We start from the raw sequence: 25,465 nt of genomic DNA on the forward strand, positions 1-25,465 counted from the left end.
AACGGGTTTGTTTTTTCAAAACCCGAACCCGCCTAAGAGGCGGGTTGGCGGGTCGTGTCAGGTTTTGCCACCCCTAATCGCATCTGATTCTTATACACGACTTGCCTGGTGTATCTTTAGCACCGATGACACTATGCTCCAAACTCCAATCCGTACCCAACCAAGTTGTACTAAAAAAAGGAAACGAGGAGTTAGAGGTTACTTTTCTTGGCTAATGGCATTAAAATAAAATAAAAAATAAAAAAAATTATAAATACCCGCATATCTTTGACATATTTGCAAATTCACGATTAACTTTTCAGATTTTACGAATTGCCGCTTGAGTTAGCAACATAAGTCCCAAACGCCTGCTTCTTAGGGTTATTGTGGTTAAACCTTGCTAGTTTAGTAAATTTAATTACCCTTTTTCTCATCTTTATCCTTAGTTTGGCTGTGGACCGGAGCGAATGTGGGGGACATGGTCTTCATCCCCGCTTTGTTTCAAAATAGTGACCTCCATCCCGGATCTATCCTTGTGATTGAAGACTTTGGACCTTCACTCCCGCCCTGTCTCAAATTTAGTGTCCTCGTATCTTCTCTGTTTTCTATGATTATGTTTGTTAGAAGGAGGAGAATGAGAGGTTGAGCTACCGAGAGGATCGAGTTGTCACGCAGAGCGGCACATAGAGCCTTGAGATGAGGTTCATTTCTGGTCCATTCTTTGTTTCATGTCCCCTCCATTCCCGCCCCAAACGGAGCGAATTCAAATGGATCCTTTGGTTTCCCTGATCCACTGCCATCACTAAAATTACATGGTCAAACACCAGGGCCTCTATGTTATCAGTATCAGTATGATACCTGAATCGTTTGGCCACCGATATGAATCGTTTTGTATCAGTAAAAAAAAAATATTATTATGTGTCAATCATAGTGACACTTGTTAAAACTACTAAAATAATATTAAAATTTTATTTTTGTTTTTTTATATTGATTAAAAAATAGCCGATTCAAGCTTGCAGCATATCAATTTTCCACCGATACATGCCGATACACACCGATACTCATAACATTGGTTCAAACCCATGTCAATTCAGAACAGACAATAGTTGAAGTAACGTAGCAAAAACAAAAGGAGAAGAAAATGAATCATATCCATGAAGTCCATGGTAAACTTAACTGAGTTAAGGGAGGCAGTGACATAAAAATTATTTTACTGACTAGGGTGGTACCTGTAAAATTCCAAAGGTTAACATGTATCTGTAAATAGGTCAAAAGTTAAGCGGGTATTTATAAATTTAGGTTAAATAAAATAAAACTCTTGTCGCTTGGCAAAGATTCGCACGCTTGGGTATTCCCATTAAATGGTAAGTGGTAACATTTCCGTGTTTGACTACTCCTCAGAGGAAGAGCCGGTGGCTACCTCGACTCTTCTTGCTTCTTCTTCTATGCGTATAACCCGAAGTATCTGGAGGCCAAGGAAGAAAGACTGTTGGTTCTTTGAGACTTGAAAAGGGATAAGAGAGAGAGATGACTCTGAATCAGCTTTTCCGGTCCAATCTCAATTCCAAGGTCTCTCTCTCTCTCTCTTGTGATTGATCTGTTAGTGATTGTGCTTGTCAATGTTGGTACTCAACATTTTGGAGAAATTTTTAGTTTGATTAAGAAAACCATGAACAATATCTTGGTTTTTTGTGCTGGAACTGCACTTGTAATAATTTTAATTCGAGGATGACATGTTTTAGTTTTCCAGGGCGATTAGTTGAACTATTTGAAGATTTTGAGTTGTTGGTGGTTTGTTGAAGATGATGATCTTTGTGGATTTTTAGAGGTTTTTTTTTTTAATGGGAGAGATGATCTCTACTGTTTTTCCTGTAGGAAATAGTTTGTTGGGTGGGTGATAAGTTTTTAGGTGGAATTTTGGGGGTCAGGGGATTTTTGTCGTGGGAAAATTTCGATGTTTTGAGTTGCAATTATGTCGGCTATGCTTCTTTTCTTTTGTTCCTTTTTTTTTATACCTTTGCCTCTTGTTTCCACTCTTTTACTGTGTTTTCATTGTAAACACGATTTTTATTTTCATTGTAAATGCCATTCTAAGTATTGAACGTGAAATTTTTGAAAAGCCAATAAATAGTTACTAGATTAAGAAGTGGATGCGAGAAGCGATGCATGAAGCGTGAAGCGAGATGCGAATGTTCAGGAAATGTCGTTAATGTGTGATCGATGAATCATAAGGGGAAACAAGTAAGATGCCGTAATGGAAGCATGTAAGAAGTAACATAAGAGATAAAAAAAGATCAAAACTCATGTTTTTACTCGAGTGCGTTTCAAGTCTTCTGCCTCAAAATACCCATCACAACTGGGTTTTCTAATGAAAAAAGAATCAATTGCTTCCAACATGAAAAGTGTCTTGAGTTCGATTTTATGTTGAACAAGCATGCTTCTCGTAAAGTTTTGGAAGCATGAAAGAAGCATGTGGCTTTGTGCCTCTGAGGTTTCTAGAAGCTTTTGGCATCTATGAGCACACATTTGATAGGCATAAGGCAAGATCTATCTGTTGACAGTGTGAACGGACCTGATTGACTCTTTAGTGTGCTGACCTCAAAGGTTTTTGTGTTTCGTGTGCAATGATTAGGATGAATGACATGAAGTCTTGCACTATGGCTTATCTTAAGGCTGCTTGTTAAACCTCATTAAGGCTGTGCTAATTCAGTAAGTAGGGGTCTTTTTTTCTTTTTTAATTCTCTTTTAGTGAGATTGTTTACATGTATATGCCTATATGTGTATGCAGGCTATAGAAATGTGTGCATATGTGCGTGCATGCATGTATAGGTGTGTGTGCTAGTTGTATATGCATGTGCATCATTGCATGCATGTACCATTGTCTATGCATGTGCATATCCAGTGAATATCTGCATCTGTTTGTTATATGTCCATGTAAGTCTGTGCTTGTTTGTGAGTTTGTAATAATTAATGATATTTTAAATCTAGATTTAACCTTACCATTTCTGATTTCCAGTCGTGCTGTGAATTTTGTAGTTCCATTTCTTTTATAACTTCATTTATTTTTTATCTTCTTTCTTTTCTAGGTTAGTGCTCTTGCAAGATATGTTGCTGCTACTGCAAGCTGCCAACAGCATGTCCTTCAGGGCCCAACAAATTCAAGATGGAGCAGTTCAGAAACATCTTCGAAGAATGATGCAAACAACAAGAAAGAGTATATATCATGCACACGACTTCACACACACATTGTATATCATGCACATGACTTCACACACTCGTTTGCAATGCGAGTCATTCTCTTAGTTTTGCTAATGACATAATGCAGATTTAAAGGTCATGGCATGTTGGCACCATTCACTGCAGGATGGCAGAGTACTGATTTAAATCCAATAGTTATCTCAAAATCTGAGGTATGCACATAAGAGATACGATGGATTACAGGTTAATGTTGTTCTATGTATCATTTTTTATCCAATGGCATTTTTTAACAATTTTATTGCTTTCTTCAAGATTTCTTATTCAATATCAAAGATAGCGATTTTAATGGATTTAAATCCAATAGTTGCCAAATGATCTAATCGCTTTATTAAAGATTTTTTATTCAATATCTAAAATAGCAAGTTTAGTGGATTTTTCAGTTGAATTATCATTTGGCATTATATTTAGTTTATCAAGTTGAGGAACTTCTGAACATCATAGCTTTTTTAATATTTTCATGTGAATGCTGCAGGGAATTTACGTTTATGATATCAATGGGAAAAAATATCTTGATAGTCTTGCAGGATTATGGTGTACAGCCCTAGGTATGTCCAAGTTGTATTGTTTATTTTATACTCATAGCGAAAATTACACCATTCAGACTTCATATTGGGACATATGACTTCTTATGACATTTAGTGTATTGCATAGATTTGGTATTAATCTGCATCATTTTTTTTTATATCCTTGGATATTTTTTTTACTTGTTTAATTGCAGCCAGATGATTTTGTTGTTATGATGGTTGGGAACTTCATAATATATCCATAGGCGAAGGAAAGATTGACCCTTTATAAATAGGACCCTGTTTACTTATCAAAATGCCCTATGTTTCAAGTTCATTTGGTATTTGTGTCCTTAAATCTTGCATGACCTTGAAGAGTGTGGCTGATACCATCTTCAAAAGGGGTCATTATTTTGCAAGTTGATATGTGCTTTCATTTGACCAATTTTTGTTAACCAGATGCCAAATCCTTGAATTGATCTTGGATGCCCACTGCCCTGCTATAATCTTCTTCTGTATAATAAAGGGGAAAAATGGTTGAAATTTCAGAATTTGGTGGCTGAAACCTACTTTGTGGTATTTATTGTAAGAAGGCAGATAAGATACCTTAGAAACAATGAGTCAAGTTGGTTGTGGATCCATTTTTGCGCTCAATAAGAGATTCATTCATGTACAATCATGTTATGGCCAAATATCTATGCTGATTGGATTTGGTCCTGCAAAATTGGCACCTGTACTCTGTAATTGTGCATCATTTGCTTACTTGAATTAGCTATTAGTTTCTTAGTCATTTTGCCTGAGCTTTGTAGCAAACCTTCACAATCAACTCTATTTTATTTCTTGATTTATTGTATTTCTCTTTAGTTGGCCTAAAGAGAAATGTTTCTATCATTAGCACCAAGCTGAGTATCTCCTCAGCCAAGTCTTTCATTTTTTCCTATGAAACAATAATTTGATACAGTAGCTCTGATTGTGGTCTTTCCTTATGATATTTGAATGTGTAGCGCTAAAAATTTGTTTCTTGGATTCCTTGGGTACACACACACACACACACACACACACACACATATATATATATATGGGATATTATCTGCTATCCTCGTGGGTAAGGAACCTCCTAGTTGGAACTCATAGAGGGAGGTTGTTTTGAACAAATACTGACCTCATGGATGTGTTAAACATGGTAAAAATAGTAGGAACTGACCCTTGGATCATAGTTTTTCAACATAAAAATATGTTTTGTTTTGTGGTTTGAAGAAAGGTACATTGTACACCATTGATTTTTCAACCCTCATAAAATCTAACATGTATGTCGGAAAAGCATGATCCAAAGGACAGTTTCTATTAAACTTAATATGTAGTTCACATCTTGAGGGTCAGATGTGTAAAAAAACTAAAAAAAATGAAAATATTACATTTTTTAACTAGGGGGTTCCTTACTCATGAGGGTAGCAAACATGTGCTATAGTATAGGAACTAGCAAGGTGATACTGTTTTTCAACCAGTTCATTTATCTCAAAGACTTGCAGAGATGGATGACACTCAATGTGCTTACATTGGCATCCATACTTAGCACCTGTATTCTCTGAGATGGATGAAGCTAGGAAAACAACTGTGCTATTGTCATTTAATTGGTTTTGTTGCTGCCTTTAACCTTTTCAGAAGATCTTTCATTTTATTTTGATCTATATGTGCTTGCAGGTGGAAATGAACCTCGTCTTGTGGAAGCTGGTACTGCACAATTAAACACATTACCATTTTACCATTCTTTTTGGAACAGAACTACAAAACCTTCCTTGGTACTAATGAATGCCTTGATCTTGTTAACATGTCCATCATGGTATATCTTATTTAAGATATAAAACCAACTAATATTCAGTTTTTTTCCTTTTCTAATTATGGATGATTTCTTCATACATGCATATGGAAGTTGATGGGTGTGGATGTCACTATATATATCAAAATTGATAAGTTGGTATTTCGAACAATAGCTTTGTTCCTATTGTTCCTTTTTTATTTTAATTGAACATGTCATTATCTTTCTTCCATTAACAGTGTTCTGGTTAATTTGTATAAACTCTTTCCTGTGGAGTAGTAATGCAAATATTTTCATTAATACAAATTTAACTCTCGTTTTCTTATTTTTCTGTCTTCTTTATTTTCTTTCTCCCCATTTTCTAGCTTTGTTCTTATGACATGTGATATCTCATGATTCAACATGGTACAAGAGCATTGTAAAATCAAACAGAGTCGGGCGAAATCCAAGCTGCCACTTGATGTCACCTTTCATGGGAATGACTGCCTCTTCTTGAAGCTCCTTCTGACCTGATTACTGTTATTATTTTACTATAATTCCACTCAAGTTTCTCAATTTTTGGTGTACTTGCAGGGGGGGGGGGTCGTCGGATAATGAATTTGTATAACACTCTTAGCTGAAATTGACTGTAGTCCTAGAGTAAAATCAAGTGGAAGGTTTTTCTTGTCATTATGCTTGTAGGTATTGTAATGAGACACTAATGAAAAGAGGCAATGTCACTAAGTGACTAAGAGATGCATAAGCATACAAGCAATGGGCCACTAATGGGAAAAAATACAATAGGCCACAAAGTGGCAAAACACACAATATTAGAGAGAGAGAGAGCTCTAGAAAAATAAATAATCTCTTATTGAGAAAGTTTTATTTTAGAAGAAATATCAGTAGATTCTCGATTTTAGGCCGATGCTTTTGAGTCTGGGGTTGGCCCAGGTCTCATTGTCAAGGCCTAAATGAGCCACTTCAAACGTGAGAAAGTTTTATTTTCAACCTTTAAATTTAAGCGAAATTTAGGTTATTTTTGAACGAATTTCAGAGGAGAAATTCAAGTTATATATCGTTGGATGCGGGGCACGAGCGGGATCCGTCGTGTGAACTACGTAAACGAGAAACACTTAGTATGCTATCAAACGAAAAAGAAAAGGCAGGGCACCGCCCTTGCTCGCCAATCCACAAGGAGGGAAGGGGAAGGATTGCACCCCTACCTGCCGAAAACAGGCGCAAGAAGGGCCTGCCCCCTACCTTACGGTAGGTCACAACGGCAGGTTGGGTTAGGTTGAACCTAACCAGAGAAACAACCATACCATTGGGATTTGAACTTGTAGCGTCCCAACACAAGGTGGCGTGCGCTTGCTGCTCCAACCAGACATGCGGAGCACCCTTCAGTTACAGAAAGAGACGAAGGCAGGGGCTTCACCCCTACCTGCCTATCGAAGGACAAACAGGCAGGGGCATCACCCCTTCCGAAAACGGAAGGAGAGGGCTCAACCCCTCTCCTGCCAAAAGAGGGAGCAAGGAGAGGGCTCAACCCCTCCCCTGCCAACAGAGAGTGCAGGGAGGGGGCTCGGCCCCTCCCCTGTACAGAGAGGGGCGTAGGGAGGGCGCTCGGCCCCTCCCCTGCCAACAAAGAGTGTAGGGAGGGGGCTCGACCCCTTCCCCTGCACAAAGAGGGTGCAGGGATGGGCTCGACCCCTCCCCTGCACAAAGAGGGAGCACAGGGAGGGGGCTCGACCCCTCCCTTGCACATAGAGAGCGCAGGGAGAGGCTCGGCCCCTTCTCTACCCAAAGAGAGAACCGAAAGAGAGGGGGAAGGCGCAACAGGGGGCTGTCGGCCTCCTGCCGGCTCTTCGGCATCCAAAGAGAGAGAGAGGGCACGACAGGGGGTCGTCGGCCTCCCAGCGAACCCAGAGAAAGAAGTAGAAACAGAAAAAGAAGAAGACGAAGATACAGGAGAATGAGAAAGGAGGTGTCGGGATTTACCATAGGAGAGCGAGGTCGCCAACGCTGGGCGAGCTCCGGTGAGGTTGAGGGAGCAACAGACGTCGGTCGGGGCTGTCCCTCGATGTACACAGGGGGAAGGAGAGGGAGGCAGAGTCGAGAGGGAGGAGGAGGGAGGTGCAGGTCGTGAGTAACCTCCCTCCCCTCTGTGCTTCTTAAAGGGAACGGGGGCGTCGAACAGGGAAACGGGAGAGCAGTGACGCAGGGGAGAGGGTTTAAAAGAAACCCTCGCCCCTGCGGTTTTTAACCCTAACGGGTTGGCGGGTCTGGGTCAGATCCGACCCGGGTTCGAAAAAGACCTTTTTTTTTTACTGTTCGTTACATGGGGTGAGGCCAGGGTTCGAGACCCAGGATCCAACCGAGTGTTGGATCTGCGCCTCACTAGCAATGTGGATCCAACTGTGGATCCCTACACTAAACTCTTTTTTTTTCGAAAAGCGTAGGTTTTACATTTACATCCTACCCTCAAAAAAATTTTTGTCCTCGAAATTCGATATAAAAACAAAACAAAAGAACTACCCAAATATAGTTCATCATGCTTCCACTGCTAACTCTAATTAAATAATTTAACTTCAAAAATCAAATTCCTATGAGTTCTTAGGCCCTATAGTCAAGGCTCTTGTGTGATGTACCTAGCTATTTATTTTTAGGTTCTCAATTCTCATAACATAATTCAATTGCTTTTTTTCATTACAACCATCGAAAGCAAATAATTTAATCATTTTTTATTTTATTTTATTTTATTTTTATAATAACTATAGATTAAAATATTTCTTTATACAAACACTGGGTCTTAACAAAATATACTTACAACGAGATGCCAGATTGCTGGACGGTTGTGAACTGATAATTTTTTGATCCCAAGGTCTGATACCAAACCTGTAATGACCCTAACTCATACCCATGAAAAAGTGGCAATATATATAATTTTTTTTTCAAGTGCGAAAACATTCTCAGAAACTCGGGGCCTTTACAGTTTAAACACAACCACCACTATCAGGGATCTTATACCCATCTTCTAACACAAACCAACTTTATTTATTAAAGCGCACAAAGTTTGAGACATAAGCAAATAAAATAATAATAAAGCAAAAAGAAGAGTCACGCCGTCCTCAAAAAAGTTATGACAAATTCACAATTCAAATAATCATTTAAGCAATAAGGATCAATTGTTAAACAAAAGAAAATAATTATTATCAATATGGAATATCGATGATGCAATAAAAATATTTATCATGCAATCACCAATATACCACAAATAAGGGAACAAGTAAATATGCATGATCTAATGCATAACAAGAATTTGCATATTTTCAGTGTACATGCATGAATAAATTATTATCTTTTATTAAAGTTTTCTTTTCATATGTATGTCTCTATTAAATACACATAATTTAAGTTCTTCTTTTTATTATCGTTACCCGCGAATACTCCAAATGGGTAAATGTTTTTTGAGGTCAAGTTAGGTTCTCGGTTGTAGCTTAACACAAAATTTGTATTTTATTACTTGGTTCCAAACTTAGCTCTCGACCGAAACAGCCATTGAAATATTAAAAATCAACATCTAATGCCGGGACACTATAAAAATCAACAACCATCATGTCACTTTCTTGGTGTACAAAAACAACATTTGTGTCTACACATCACCCCCAGGCAAAGTGGTAGATTCTCTCTAAAACCTTGGCTAAGAGAAAATCCTCAATATCGGGTTCAAGGACACAACAATGCACACAAAGTTTTAGTATCCTCATGGTTTCCCCAAACCGTAATGTCCAAGATTCCCATACTATAGAAGAGACATCAAGGAAACGTATATTACACTGTTCTTTAATTTCTTTTATCTTATTAATTCATCTTTGTTAATTTGCAATTCAACATGCAAAATTAATAACATTGGTTCGCAAATCCACATGCGAAACTCTTCACGAGACCACAACCCATGGCAACATAGAATAATTCAATTAGAACAATAATATCACATTTGATTTTTGCAATGCATAGAACAACTAAAACAAAGAGCAACACATGCTCAAGGCTTACACGACCCATGATGATCCATTTTGATCATCGATGCATCTATATGCAAAAATTATAAAGAACATGTAACTTATGCATTCATTTCACATGCTTTTTCGATGCACATTCATACATGCCAATTAGAGATGTGCAATAACAACAATATTCATATGCATATGTTCACATAATCATGCCCAAGTACATGCTTTCATTCAATTCACATATTGATGTCAGATGCATGCTTTCATTCAATTCACATATTCATGTCAAATGCATGCTTTCATTCATGAAACATCTTAATTAAACATGTGGACGCTCATGCCATTGTTTACATGCAAGAACACGTTAACTCAAGTGTGTACGTGCACATAAAAGCAACTATGCAATAATACTTTGATTAAGCATGATATACTAAGTGCAAACATGTGAAAATTTCATTCTTTTGTGTGCATAAAGTTAAGTCTAATATCAATAGAAAATTTTGGAATTTATTATGCCAAATTACTCTTTTGTTCCAGATTAAATCAAACACAAGAATGTATAAAATTGAAATTCTTAATGTACTGTTGTGGCCTTTGTCCAAGTACAGTCTGATTTGCCACATACAAAATCTTTGTATTTTAACTGCACCCAGCCGACTCGGTCGGCTGGGGCTCGGCTCCAGCCCAGCCGAACTCAGTCGGCTGGTCGGACAACCCCTACACATACCCAGACTGGACCTGTGTACACGCTGCCAGGGCCTATCCGAAGCTGCCAAGCCTGCACCTGCCCAAAATTACAGATTTACCTGTTAATTATGTATACATATGAAAGTCTAAAATCAGGTATGCATGCATTTACAACTTTATATCTCAAACATGCATGTATAGGCAACCTGCATTCACAACCTGCATTAAGGTATGCATAGGTTAATGATCAGGTAAGCGTACAGGTCTTTACATTCAGATTTTTATATGGATGTTAAAAGAGAATGAGCATGCAACTTAACACACTATTTTAACGTGACCCAAGATAAAGAACACAATTTCTGTTTAACATGGAAGTAAGCATACACAAAAATTGTTCTAACAGCATGCAGATAATATGTGACTTTTTTTTTACAGTATGCCAGCCCCAGCCGACCAGTCAACTAGGACTGGACTATTCCAGATTCAATCCAGCCGCAGCCGATTGAATCGGTTGGAGTCATATATAATGCAACCATCAAAAGTTAATAATTTAATCATTTTTCATTTTATTTTATTCTCATAACTATAGATTGAAATATTTGTTTATACAAACACTGGGTCTTAATGAAATATACTTACAACGAGATGCCGGATTGCTGGACGGTTGTGAACTGATGATTTTTTGATCCCAAGCTCTGATACCAACTATAACGGCCTGAACGATTTCAAACAAAAAATACCAGATTTTTTTTTTCTAAAATGTAATAATGCAACGATCTCATCAACGGACTCGTTCCAATCGTATAAAGTACTAGACGACCTGCCTAAGCGCAAGCGCGAGCGTGCCTTAGCTTCCTAGTACCAAATTCACTATGGAACCATCCATTAACGAATCCGATTAAACCATTATATAAAAGAAATTATTAATATATCAAGTTTTTCATCATTGGCTTCGCCTTAATCGAATCAAGTTCTAGAGAGTCAGCCTGCGCATGCATTAGCGTTTAATAGCTCTATAGAATAAGGTTCGAAGTTAAAGCATCCAACTGATAAAATTCTTATGTTATTATTAGGTGAGTAAATACAACGAAAAAATATTAATTTTTTAAATCAATTTTATAAATTGGTTTCTTGGTTAAATCTCTAGACACATTATATTAAGATACTGCTACCATCACATATCCGAATAAACATTGACTATGCACAAAGTAACTGAAATTCAGAATTTAACTAATAATCAAATGTCCAATTAAATAGTTCTTTAGCAATTCAGAAAGTATTAAAATTTAAATGTAACAAGAAGCCCTTGGGATTATCGAAAACATCAGTGTGCACAACCCCCTCCAGCTTCCTGCACTCGCTCTGTCCATCACGTTTCCTGAAAAACATTTTATTTTGAAAGAATGAGTCTTTGAAAAGTCTCAGTAAAATTCACACCGACAATGCAATGTAGAACACATAAAGCTTGCACGCTATAAGTATCTCAGAATTTGCATCAACTATCAACAAGGCAAATATAAAGTTTCTACAAGCTATTCATTAATTCAAAATTTATAAGCAAGTATGAAATAACAATCTTAAATATTCTAACATCAAACTCCAAATGAGAACAAGACATATATCATTGAGCATGAATTTACCAACTTTTAGGAACAACTATAATTTGTAGCAATATAAAATAAAGTAATGTGAGCATGTAATTTATGTTTTATCTTGATTTTCTGGTCTACCTGGGTATGACGTAGACTAACCCGAAACATGTTGACTAGCTCGGGTGTTTATTATGCCATGTATTTTATTATGCTCGAATAGCCCCCCTGAGTTGCATCCTCCAAGAATGGAGCCCAAAACCATGAGAGAAAACGATCGCTTCGAGGGAACTCTACTCGGGGGAGTGACACCAGCGTCGCAACGATGATTATAATCACTCACTTTTGCTCTTATGCATTCAAATCATTGCATCAGTTTTATATTCCTTCATAATTCTTATAAACAATAGGTCAAATCATATTTGTCATTCAAGCGTGAAACGCATGCACATACTTTTTAAGTAAATCAGTTAGATATTTAAGATACATATTAATCATGATACATAGGTGTGATATACTCGAATCAGACAATCATAATGCAATCATTTGCAACAAAACTATATAGGTGCGATGCGTCATTCACCTAATAAGCCAACCTAGTCATTTGTAAGCATGATGTGTTGTTCACCTATACGTTAACATAAACATCACAATCATAACCTCATATCAAGATCTAAAATCAATAAAGATCTGATTATGACATCTGAGTTCAACATATAATTATGCTACAATAGAAAAGTCAAATCTATAGATTCATAACTAGCTATCTCAATCAGCTCAGAAGATCAAAACATGTATCACAACATTTCATTTATTCATAATAAAGATTTATAAGATCCATGCCGGATCACCTGGTTTGGGAAATGTACGACCTCACAAGGAGTTACTACCCTAGACGGATATCCTGTCTGGTTTTGGACAATGCACTTCCTCACATGAATATACCGTCTTCGCAGGCTACCCGCTCTTAGACAATGCACTTCCTCACAAGGACTTACCGCTCTAGCGTATTACGTGATTTAGTCATACACACCCTCACAGAGAATTTCTGAACAACCCCCCTTTTATTCATTTTTTACCGAACACCCCCCGTTTATTCATTTTTTACCGAACACCCTCCATTATTCATTTTTTAATTATACCCCCCTCCTTTATTCAAAATGACAACTCACAATTCCTGCATTGGATTGGACCTACATATATATGGATCTTGCATTGGATCCATATATATATATATATGTATATATATGTACGTGTCCCCATACCCTTATTTTTTAAAATTGCCATGTTGTACCCTCCGTACCCGTACCCAGGTGACATAGTACCACAGTCTCAACTATAGTTTATTGAGAGTTTCATATGCTTGCTTTTGAGATAATTACCTTGCTTGTTCATTTGTTATTTCTGATAGTGAATACTGCCATTTAGTCACATACAGAGAGTGAGGGGGGGGGGGGGGGAGAGCAGGCGTTCCTCTTTTTATTCTTTTAAAATTTCTGAACAACCCCCCTTTTATTCATTTTTTACCAAACACCCCCCTTTTATTCATTTTTTACGGAACACCCCCCCATTATTCATTTTTTAATTATATCCCCTCCTTTATTGAAAATGACAACTCACAATTCCTGCATTGGATTGGACCTACATATATATGGATCTTGCATTGGATCCATATATATATATATATATATATATACGTGTCCCCATACCCTTATTTTTTAAAATTGCCATGTTGTACCCTCTGTACCTGTACCCGTACCCAGGTGACATAGTACCACAGTCTCAACTATAGTTTATTGAGAGTTTCATATGCTTGCTTTTGAGATAATTACCTTGCTTGTTCATTTGTTATTTCTGATAGTGAATACTGTCATTTTCCAGCATGGGTATTTGACACATTGATAAATGAACTTTTATCATAATTTCAGGATCTTGCAAGTGAACTTCTTGAAACCTTTACTGCAACTCAGATGGGTAAAGTCTTCTTCACAAACAGTGGTTCAGAAGCCAATGATTCTCAGGTTTGTAGGACTTCTATGATGCATAATTAGCATAAGCAGATGTTCAAGCAGCTTTTAGTATGCCTTACATGGAGGCCTAAAAAAGTTTAAAATTTCTAGATTGTTCTATCATAAATTAAGGGTTTGATGTTTATTAGAATTCATTGTTAATTTATCTGGAAGAGAATTTTCATATTTCATTTGTTGTCATCTCTAATTGTGAATGTCTTCTGATGCAGCAGCAGCGTAAATCTATGTCACACTTTCTGGTTGTTTGATATTTTAGCCTAACCTTTAGAGCATCACTCAGACTCCATTTTCAAAGTCATTACACAATACTGTTTCTGGGCTGTACGATATACAGCATAGGAACACTTCATTTGTCAGCTTATGGATTCCTTTTGTATGTTACTGTGGCATTGCCAAGTGCCTGCTCATCATGTAAATGACTGGGCTACAACAATTTCATGTGTTGTATTATTTATCTCTTATAGATTTGTAGAGGTGCAAGTATCCTTGAAGCAAAATCCTGGAATCCAAATGGGTTTGGTCTAGATGGTTATAGTATTCCTTCGATGTTGATCCCAACAGAGGCTTTTTGTCAATGTGACACAGATATTTCAGTGTGCATCTATGTCACATGGGTGCGGGTGCGGGGATTCGGCACTTCCAAAAAACCCGGGTGCGGGGGTGCGGCAGGGGAAAAAATGTATATATATATATATTTATATAAAAAGGGGTCAGCTGCTGACAGCAGCTGACAGACAGCTGCTGTCAGCTGTCAGCATTACTTTTTTTAAAAAAAAATTCGCAGCCCATTTGGGCAATTTTTTTTAAAAAAAAAAAATCCAAAACAAGAATGGACTTAAATGATCCTGGATGCGGTCAACGCACCCAGGATAGGGTTGACCGCACCCGGTGCCGCACCCGCACATGCACCCGCGTCGAGTCGCGTCGACGCGGGTGCGGCACCCTGCTAGCCGAATCCCTGTGACATAGGTGTGCATGTGCCATGTCATCAGGACATAACACCTGACACGCCAAAACATGGGCACAGTCAAATCTGTACTCGATTCGATTCAAAGTGCAACTTCCTAACAAATGAGCATTTCAGCACTGCCAATCACATCTGTGAGGTTAGATTGATCATTTAATGCTTGAACGCATGAGCTTCTATTAGAGTTCAGTACGACCAAGGTTTGCCAATATTTTTCTGTGTATGCGTGTGTTACATTTATGTACACATACATGTACATGTGTGCGTACTTTTTTTTTTGTGCAAATGCCTTCGTTAGAATAAATATGTTTTGCAAATTACAATCTCATGAGTCATAATTGCATCTTCTAATTCTTTCTCTATACAAACAATTTGTACACATTTTAATCTAGGGTGGGCATCAAGCTGGCTTGAGTGGACCCAAACTTGATAGATCTGTCCGGCTTAGGTGGGCATCAAGCTGTCTCAACAATGCTCAATCCTTCAAGTTTCTAGATTGGGTTTTTGGTCATCCAAGTGTGACACTCTTGGTGACCGATTGGGTAGGGTAAGCTGGCTATGTTAGAGATCAAACACGAGTAAAATCTCTCTCTCTCTCTCTCTCTATATATATATATCTATCTACAATGTTATAGTCTTGATTTCTCCTCTGCTCCTTATCTTCTATTTGTGCCACAGCTCTAAACCCTCTTCTCTCTCATACCCTCTTTCCCTCATCCAAGTGACCTCTTCCCTGCTGAAATCCAAGTTAGAGCTCGACATGGTTTAAATATACTTTAGACCATAGATACTGGAAGCACCTAGGGGACCTAAGAAGTTCCCTTATGAAGTCAGAAGCACCACACTTTCCCCAAAGATTGGGAAGTGCCTGTGGACATGCTTCTCATCGTTCTAAAGTGTGCTTCCTAAATAAGGGGAAGCAAGGTTACATTTTGCTTCCCAGTTTCTTTGTTGTTGCTTTTATTTCACTTTTCAATTGCTTCCCACTCACTTCCTATTTGCTTCTAGCTCACTTCCTAATTTTTGTATAATATTATATGTTATTTCTAATTATAACAAGCTTTATATTCACTTCCACATGTCATTTCTTGTTTGTTTTTACTCCCACTTCCATATTGTGTTTCCTCTCTTCCCATACTCACAAAACATGTAATAAATATTTCATGCTTCACGCTTAACATTTCCATTGACCACTCACTTCCTCATTTTTGCTTGACATATTCTTGTGCCCAATTTGGCTTTGGTAACTATGGCTTGGATAAGTCCATTTTTTACTTTTGTTTAGACCCTTGCATGACCTGAATGTGCAATTCCCAAACGATCTGAAATTAGTTTGGCTGAATCCATGTGGATTTGATGTGGCATGACTAGATGGATCTGTTAAGAAATGAGTTGCATCCAATATATGACTTTATGTGGATCATTTATGATTCTATCAACTATGACACACAAAATACCATCTGATTTACATTTGTTGCACGTGGGTTAAATCATAGGTGGTTGGACTACATCTAAATGAGCATGCATTGGTTGTTTTGAGTTGGGTGTTTGTTAATGTGGATCCAAGTTTAAACTAGGTGGGTTCATGTTTGTTCTGATTTGGATTCAGAATGTTTCAAACTGAACATATGTGGAATTTGGGTTGATCTTCTCAAAACTGTTTACTTCCAGGTGTGTTAATGATGGTTAAGACTGCATTTACAATAGCCTTCTTATGATTGATCTTTGATCAAATATGGTGGCTGTTTCAACCAACGAAGCACTGTGGGTTGGTTTTGAAGATTGGTTGCTTGAGTCTATATGTTATCCAATCTAAGTCATGCCTTTGTTATGTGAGGCCTAAATGAGTTTGTTTTTGTATGTTGGAAATTGTCTAGTAAAGCAGCACAAATACGGAAATTCACATATATCCTTGCTTATAGTAATGGACAGAAGGGTAGAGGATACTATATAGTGTTTACTTGTTCTTTTCCCATGAGGAACGGAGAAGCCACCCCAGGAGTAAGAGGCCTGGCCCTTCTGGAGTATGCCTGGCAGACCTATGGTTGCTTCTTTGCAGGATTTGAACCTAGACCGGTCATTTGGCAGCCTAGGCCCCATCCCATGTAACAACCCCAAACTGACCCTCGAAAAATACGAAAAATTTATTTTTTTTAAAACAATTGCGGAAAACCTCCCAAGGACCAGGGGCACATTAAAGATTTAATATTCATAACCATGAACTGCAATTGAATTGAACTTAATTGAATAGTCTCAATGAAGTTTCACACTATTCAAAAAATAAAAAGACAACATCCATATCCGTCAGAAGCCGACTCACCAGATCCATAACCCTCGAGTTCTCCAGCCAGCTAGTCTTATCATCATAGAGCCTCATTACCTTAAAATCATTTTTAGAAAATGGGTAAGAACCAAAGATCTCGTACGAGACCCTCTTAAAATCCAATAATAAAGAATTTAACATAGATCAAATCAAACACAAGCTTAAGAGAGATCACAAGTAACATATCATCAGAACAAACTTACCATCTGAGCAGTTCAAGCAAACAATCAATAATTTCATGCTAAATTAAACATTGAGGGATGCATGAAATTAATGCTAAACTTTTAGGAATGCATGAATCAATGTAACATGCATGAATAACTTTTTAAGTTAATTTATCAGAATTACTTTTGCATGCATGTCCTTATTTAATGCACACAAATTTAATTTTTACTTTCTTACAAACCTGCAAATACTCAAAACGGGCAAAGTTCCCGAGGTTCAAGGCAGTTCATAGTCGTAGCTTAACACACAAATTGTATTTTAATTACTGGGTTTTACACTTGTTCCCCGACCGATATCAGGAATCATCACTATCAATCGAAACATTAGGAATCATCACTTAATGCCGGAACATAAAGAAAATCAACATCCATTAACACCACTTTCTTAGTATACCAATAAACACAACTGAGTCAATAATACCACCCTCAGGAAAAGTGGCTGAAAGTTCTCTACAACTGTGACTGGGAACACGAACCACATATCAGGTTCTTGGAGACAACAAAAACACACGGTGTTTAGTATCCTCATGGTCCCCATGGCCGCCATTCAAGGTTATCATCCTTTCATAGGGACACCAAGGAAGAAAATTATTGCATTGTTTGGTTTCTTTTACCATCTTAATCAATTAAAAGTTATTTACACAAGAACAGTTATGCAAAGCAACATGCAATAACAAATTCGGGCCCTTGTCTTATCAATTCAACAATGTAATTAATTCAAAATAATACAAACAGAGTTTTGCAATGCATTTTACAATTTACTACTGCATGAGTAACACATACTCTTGGCCTCCCAAAGGCCCATATGTGGTTCACACGTAACCACTATATAAATTAAATAACATTGCATATCTCACAATAACAACAATCATCCATAGACGAGAACAATTTAATATTCACAGATTATAAGACATGATACCAAAGCATATTCATGGCTAGTGAGCGAATGCAAACTTTATAAAGCACAATCAGATTTATCGTATTGGCTTAGAATCCAAACTTTTTGAGACTGACTGTAACGCCCCAAAATTTTAACCCAAAATTAAGAGGAATTTTTTTTCTATAACAACGGAAACAAGTAATGATATGGGGTTAAACATTCTGGAACATTACCGTGAAGATAAAACCCAAAACATTCGTTTTATTTCAATATCAATGAAAATTAACATTAGAGTTTTAAATGATATGAACAGTTAAAATTAAAATAAAACCAAGCGATCCCTGGAACAATAAATTCAAAAATCTCGATCCGATGCCTCATCCTGTAGCCGCTCATAAGCCCTATTCTTTACCTGAAAAACAGTAAATTGATTGGAATTAGACTACCACGTCTAAGTAGGAATTACTGTAATTTTTCTTGTAGGTATATCATGTGTCAAGTAGGTGATGTGAGTGTCAAGTGTTAATCTTTAGCATATACCAAAGCACGGAAAGCAGACTATGCAATAGCAATAACAGACATACATCTAAGTAAGAGGTTATACAACAACTATAATTAAGCAAGTAAAGCTTTTATGCAACAATAATAACAGTAACATGCACCACTTTCAGGTAATGGTCACAATATGAATTCAATTACTTCATATCCACACATTTCAGGATTTGCATTCATCACAATTACTTCATATCCACACATTTCAGGATTTTCATTTCATCACACGCTCAGAACATAAAGCATGCTAGAAATAATATGAAATTGTCTCTTTAGTAACTCCACTCACTGTGATACCTAGTTGTTCTACTTGTTTATCTTTTCTTATCCCGTGGGCACACACGGGCCAAGACAACCATCACAGAAGAGAACGTTCGGGGGTATATTATTCAAAGTTGTTTTGTTAACCCGAACATTCTAACTGAGACTGAAATCCCAAGGGAGCGGCCAGTGACCGAGAGAACCTCCCAAAGGCCAAAACCAAAACAGGATGCATCCCTAACTTCTGCAGAAGAACAAAGAACTACCACCTAGGACACATTGGTAGTCCGGGTCTCCCCAACTCCGAGGACTGGGGACCATCGAGTCACTTTAGCTCGAAACAGTTAAACACATGTCCCCGGAGTTTTGTACCACTTACCCTCTCCAAGGTAAGACCGAATCTGAGTGGGTTAATCTTTTCATTTAATTATTTTCCCGAAGTATGGGGCATTTCCCCAACTTCCTTCTACTATCATAGCAGTAGAATTCTCAACCATAATCATTTTACCAAGGTGTATAAACCAATCCCAATCATTTGTCATATTGATTGCATAACCCACCCAAAGTGTTCCGGTGCCTTTAAACCAGTCAAGCACGAATGCCCCAGTGCCTTTAAACCAGTCGGGCAACAAAATTATATTTTCTTTTCCCTGTGGATTCACATCATAACTTCGATGGTCTATGCATGACCCTCAATACATTCGCTTGACATTCATATGTCCATAACAACCGACCCATAGGTTCGGTTATCCAATCATCATTCATCATTATTATTATTATTTATTTATTCTTTAATAGCAAATTGCCATAACGCCTCTATATATAAAAAGGGTGGCATGCATTAAAAGCTCTGCCAACAAGCAAAAACACCATTGGTGTCTCTTATTGAGCATGCAAGGTAATCTTAGAGATTTGGTAATACAACTATATACATTTTTCCAAACACCTTCTCATTTGAACATTCCACAAGATATACAGCTTAGTTGGCATTTGATACTTACAACAAATATGTAGTGTTAGGCAATAGTACTTCAGAAAAATATACAGTTTATCATGCATATAAACATTGGAGAATAAACATCTTCATGGCCATTTGAACCTTCTAGAGGATATACACTTAATGGCAATTTGCATATTTTAGAAAATATGCAATTGAACATACTAAATTATGCAGCTTAGTATAAAAATCGAATATCATTTTACTACGCAGCTAAATATGCACTTGAGCATTAGTTTAATATATGACTTCAGGTACCAGTGAATGACAACCTAATATGCAGTTAAGTTTGCATTGAATATCAGCTTGATATGCAGCTTTGTACGAAGTTGAACATACACTTACTATACAGTTACATAAGCATTGAGCATCTAACTAATATGCAGCTTTATATGGAACCAAACATCAACCTATTGGCATCTAATTAGGGATTTGCATATCAACTGAAAATGCAGGTAAATGTTAACTTGAATTTCAACTTAATATAAATCCAACTAGATTCTCATTTATACATGTTTTCGGGATTTTTCCTGCAACAGATTACGCATAACAGAAATTTCAAATACATGAGAATATTCCCTATGCCCGCACACGGATCAGGAAGTCTCAACCAGGTATGTATATTCTGAGACATCATATGTTTCAAATAAATTTAACGATCCCACAAATAAGCATGGTGATTCCTAATCCCTACACATGTTGTTATGAACCTATAGATTTCATTGATCAGAGATCACATATATCATATACAGGGCTAATCAAACTAAATTTCCAGAATCATGTGATAAAACAACAACATAGATTAATATTGATGACAAGAACGAACAAATTTTCTGTTTAGTCCCATTAGCGGAACCAGTGATAACATTTGATTTCCAAGTAGATTTTCCATTGATCGATAAACTAACTTATTTACATACTGTGAATTAAATTCAATCACTTAGAGGAAACAAATTCAGATGATTACGATGTTCAGTTCAATATGTAAAGCAATTCTGATGTCAACTAGAGAAGATAGCAGTTATCTGAAGCTTAACCTTGACAAATTTTAATTACAGGCATGGAGGATCAACATAAACAGGCATAGTGTGCATAGCGAAGACAAATCACGGTACAGATCTACTCACTCATGACCAGTTTAGAAGAAATTAATCTATCAAGTCTACGAGGCAAGATCCCTGAGAAACGACCAGGCAGGGAAATCCCATGTGTAACCCGTACCCATGATATGCACAACACAAAAAGGAGGGAATTTTACAGCATTTAATAACATATTTACCCATACACGACAATCAACAAAAGAAATCACAATTATAACCATTAACCCCTTGATAAACAGATGGATTTCGGAGCCACTAAATCGGGGAAATTACTGGAGCTACAACGCGTAACTAAAAAAAATCAGGTTTCTTGTAATGATTTCAACTCAATAAGAAATTAAAAACTGAACCTTCAGGAAATCATCTAAATGGCCTAACGTATGACCGTGCATGTCTAGCAATCTGAAGAATAGATGCAACTTAACAAAAATCTAACAGAGCAAATCGGCTAACCCCCATTTTGTCTGAGAAGAATGAGCTTTTCAGGAAGAATCAAGGCAGGGAATTCCATGTAAGCACAAGCCCAGTGCATATACCCCTATCAGACAATTCAAACACCTTTTTTTTTTTATAGACATCCGACCCACCCCAACATGACCGAACACAGTCAATACCCAAAAGAAAAATTTCAGAAATCCTACAGCAGGAATAGAAAACCCCTTTTTATACTTCTTTGACAGACTTACAAAACCCCCAAATCAACGATTTGGGGTTTCAGTTTGGGGTTCACCATGAAATCCCGAATAGCAACTCGATTCCCCCAGATTTAAATCCATGCCAGAGACTCTATCTCTTTACTATTGAAACTCCAAAATCCCCAAATCGGAGATTCTGGAATTTCGGTAGCTTAAACCCTAAATCCTCAAAATTTCTTGTCGGATTTGGGATTCACTGCACTCGTAAATCCCTATTCACTGCCCCCGCACCCCATACTCGACCCACATAATACCCAAAAGAAAAAGAAAACAGGAAAACCTACCTGTTCCGACGACGAGGAGGTGGCTGTCGGAGTCAGGGAGATCGCCGGCATCGGTTGCTCCTGCTGGCGAGCTCGGGTCGAGAGGGGCAGTGAGACAGTGAGTGCGGGAGGAGAAAGAAGAGGCGAGTGGGAGGAAGAGAGGTGTGGGAGGGGAGTAATTAAGGAGGGTGGCCCCGAAACAGAAGGAAGCGGTTACCTTCCTCCCTTCGCTCGGCGGCTGCGCACCCAGAAGCCTTCACTTAACGTGTTAGGGTTCAAAATGAACCCTAACACGATTTATTGTTGTTTTTTTTTTTCACTTACCTCTTTACACGGGGCATGGCCCCGGGTCCGAGTCTGAGACCCTGGATCCAGACGCAGTATGGATCCACGACAGCTCTGCGGAGTGGATCCGAATATCGGACCCAAATAGATCCAATTACAGATCCACGTGATATGTTTATTTTATTATATATACATATATATTTATATGGTTATATATATATATATATTTATATATATATATATATATATATTTATTTATATATATATATATATATATATATATATATATATATATATATATATATATATATATATGGTTCCTTTATGGATCCTTATTCGACTTATCCGGATCCGTTCGTGGATCTGGATCTCTTTCTTAGGCGGTAAAGTATTATATTCTTAATACATTTGGTTTATTCTTCAATACGATCTTGTGGGTCTTTCATAGGTTAATATGGATCCGTTTACGTTAACCAAAAATTGACATAACTTAATATGGATCCAGGATCCATTGTGCTTCGTAAATCCTTTTAATAAATTTGGATCCAGATATCTGAAGTTTTAATTATATGATTTGGAACTATGGATCAAATTGAATTCGTATGGATCCAACTAAATATACATTGATCCTTACGGTTTCCATACAAGGATCCAGATTAATATTGAAGTTCCGATGTCGAAGATCCAAATGCAATGTTATGGATCCGAACATCGCCTAGGCTATACCAATCCCACTAAAGTGTTGTAGACCCAATATAGAAATTTTATCATTAAAAATTTGATTTAAACTTCGAGGATCCAATCCATTTGACCAACGTCTATCATTAACTATTCGATTTAAGGTTCGTGGTCTGATATCTAAGATCCGAATGGAATAGCGGAGTTCTATATAGGATATTAGGGATCCAACATTGAAGATCCAAATAGGTTATCCAAGATCCAATCACGGATAATCAATAAAAAAATATAACCTCTAAACAGCTTAACGATTTAAATCTCAAGTTTATTTGTTTGATAAAATTCACAGGTATTACACCGACAATTTCGGCCCTCATTAGGATCATATTCAATAAAATATCCATGACCATTCAAATTTCATGATTCCAAAAGGAATTAGATTTTAGGCATAACATAGGTAAAATTTCAAATTTTCAAACACCCTTTCAAATCCGATTTCTAATCCATTTAATAAAATAGTTTACTCATATTTAAGGAAGCAAACCCCATACATAAAATCAATTTCACGTATGCAAAGCCACAATTATTGTTGAGAATAGGTGGTTTTTATGTTAAAGTTCTTTTTATATTAGAGGTGTTTTGAATTTTTGTTTTCATAAGGACTTATTTGTAATTTTTCCTTTTAGCCTCTCTCTATTTAATATAGAGAGAAGCCCTACTCCAAAGGTAACGAAAATAAGTTTCTGTGCAACCGACTCTCTTTCTTTCTCTCTCTCTCTCTCTACACAGGTGGCTGCTTCCTTCTATATGGTATCAGAGCACTCGATCTCGGGAGCGTGATCACGAGAGGCTCATCATCACCAACGAAGAAAGAAAAACCCCGACTGCGTGAAATCAGGTTTGCTGTTCAGCGATTGTGGAAGATCTGATAACAGATCTGGGATGTTACCCAGATTTGTCGTCAGATCTAAGGATGGAGCTCCCAACGAGGATTTCCTGGAGCCGTAACCCCTTTTTATTTTGGAATCTGGAGTTTTTTTTTCTTCGTGATCTCCTGTCGTGATTTCCTGGACATTGACGAGTTGCGTTCCTGCTGTTGCGTGCCTGCCGTGACTGCTGTGCTGTTTATGCTGTTGGTTAATCCTGCTGTACTGTTGGCTGTTTGGGTCACGCAGCAAGTCTATGTGCTGCTGCGTGCCAGCCGTGATTTTCATGTTTTTCTGTGTTGATTGAGTGCCTGCCGTGATTCTGAAATTTATTTCCTATACTTGTTGCGTGTGATCGAGATATGTTTGATCTCTTTAATTGTCCTCTGAAGTCTTATTGGCTGTTATGCCTTATATGTTTTGGAAACAACAGTTGGCGTGATCATCTGTGTTGCAACTGAATATTATCGTGGTGTGTTTGGGTACAACACTGGTCGTGACTCCATGCTGTGTCGAGTTTTGTTTCGTGCTATGTTAGTTCAAGCTATCCCTCTGTTGTGAAAGCAGCAGGAGTGATTCCCTGTTGGTTGTGGGCTTTTTTTTAACAGCAGGACTGATTTCTTGCAGTGTTGGAAAATTCCACTTGAATACTTGCTCTTCAAATGAACAGTATGGCTGAAAATTCGAAATGTGATTCTAAAATGGAACATATTGGGGAGTATAAGGCTTTTGCCAACTCATTCTCGTACGGCTCTTCCGTAAGGTTGAATGAAACCAACTATGCCAGGTGGTCCAGAACTTTTATGATGTCGGTATCTGGACATCGTCGAAAACATATTCTGTTGGAAGACGAACCCTCTAAAAAATTGGGAAAATATGTTACTTGGGATGAAGATAATGACATAGTTATGTCATAGATCATGAATAATGTCAAACCCCATATTGCAGATGGATTGATCTACTATAATACGGCCAAACTGATGTGGGACAATCTTCGTGATACATACTCACAAGAAACTAATGTGAGTCGTATCCTGCAAGTAGAACAGGAGATATATAATTTGCAGCAGGGAGATCAGACATTGGCCCAATACTATGCCTCTGTCAAAGCTGCGTTTGAAAGACTTATTGCTCACAGGCCTCTTTGTTGCTCGAAGCAAAAGGATCATCAAGAACAAACCATGGTTGCTCGTTTTCTTACAGGTCTTTCTTCAGAAATTTCTGTTGTAAAAGTTCAAATGTTGACTGGATCAGATGTTCCCACTCTTGCTGATGCATACAATCGTCTGAGTAGACTTGCGATCTCTCTGCCACAATCTCAGCCTGTGACTCAGTCATCTGCTCTTGTTGTCTCATCTGGTTATGGGCGTGGAAATATTCAGAATATCAGAGGACGGGGACGTGGACGTGGTATGGGAGGCAGAGGAAAACTTCAATGTATATTATGTGGAAAATCTGGA

The 25,465-nt window shown here is 37.6% G+C and overlaps 1 protein-coding gene across 1 annotated transcript in view; it reads left to right on the forward strand.

Annotated features, from left to right (window-relative positions):
- The first annotated feature begins 1,314 nt into the window (after positions 1-1,314).
- Positions 1,315-25,465, forward strand: part of LOC149834541 (putative gamma-aminobutyrate transaminase 3, mitochondrial) — a 101,223-nt gene continuing 77,072 nt past the window's right edge. Inside the window, exons 1-6 of the mRNA XM_090011471.1 lie at positions 1,315-1,548; positions 3,066-3,193; positions 3,305-3,389; positions 3,710-3,782; positions 5,442-5,539; positions 13,753-13,845. Of these exons, the coding sequence (XP_089867597.1) occupies positions 1,507-1,548; positions 3,066-3,193; positions 3,305-3,389; positions 3,710-3,782; positions 5,442-5,539; positions 13,753-13,845 (519 nt within the window). The 5' untranslated portion in view covers positions 1,315-1,506. The remainder of the gene's footprint in view (positions 1,549-3,065; positions 3,194-3,304; positions 3,390-3,709; positions 3,783-5,441; positions 5,540-13,752; positions 13,846-25,465) is intronic.

The sequence above is a fragment of the Nuphar pumila genome, chromosome 6 (genome assembly GCF_984573655.1).
Source record: "Nuphar pumila chromosome 6, dmNupPumi1.hap1.1, whole genome shotgun sequence".
NCBI classification, from domain to species: Eukaryota; Viridiplantae; Streptophyta; class Magnoliopsida; order Nymphaeales; family Nymphaeaceae; genus Nuphar; species Nuphar pumila.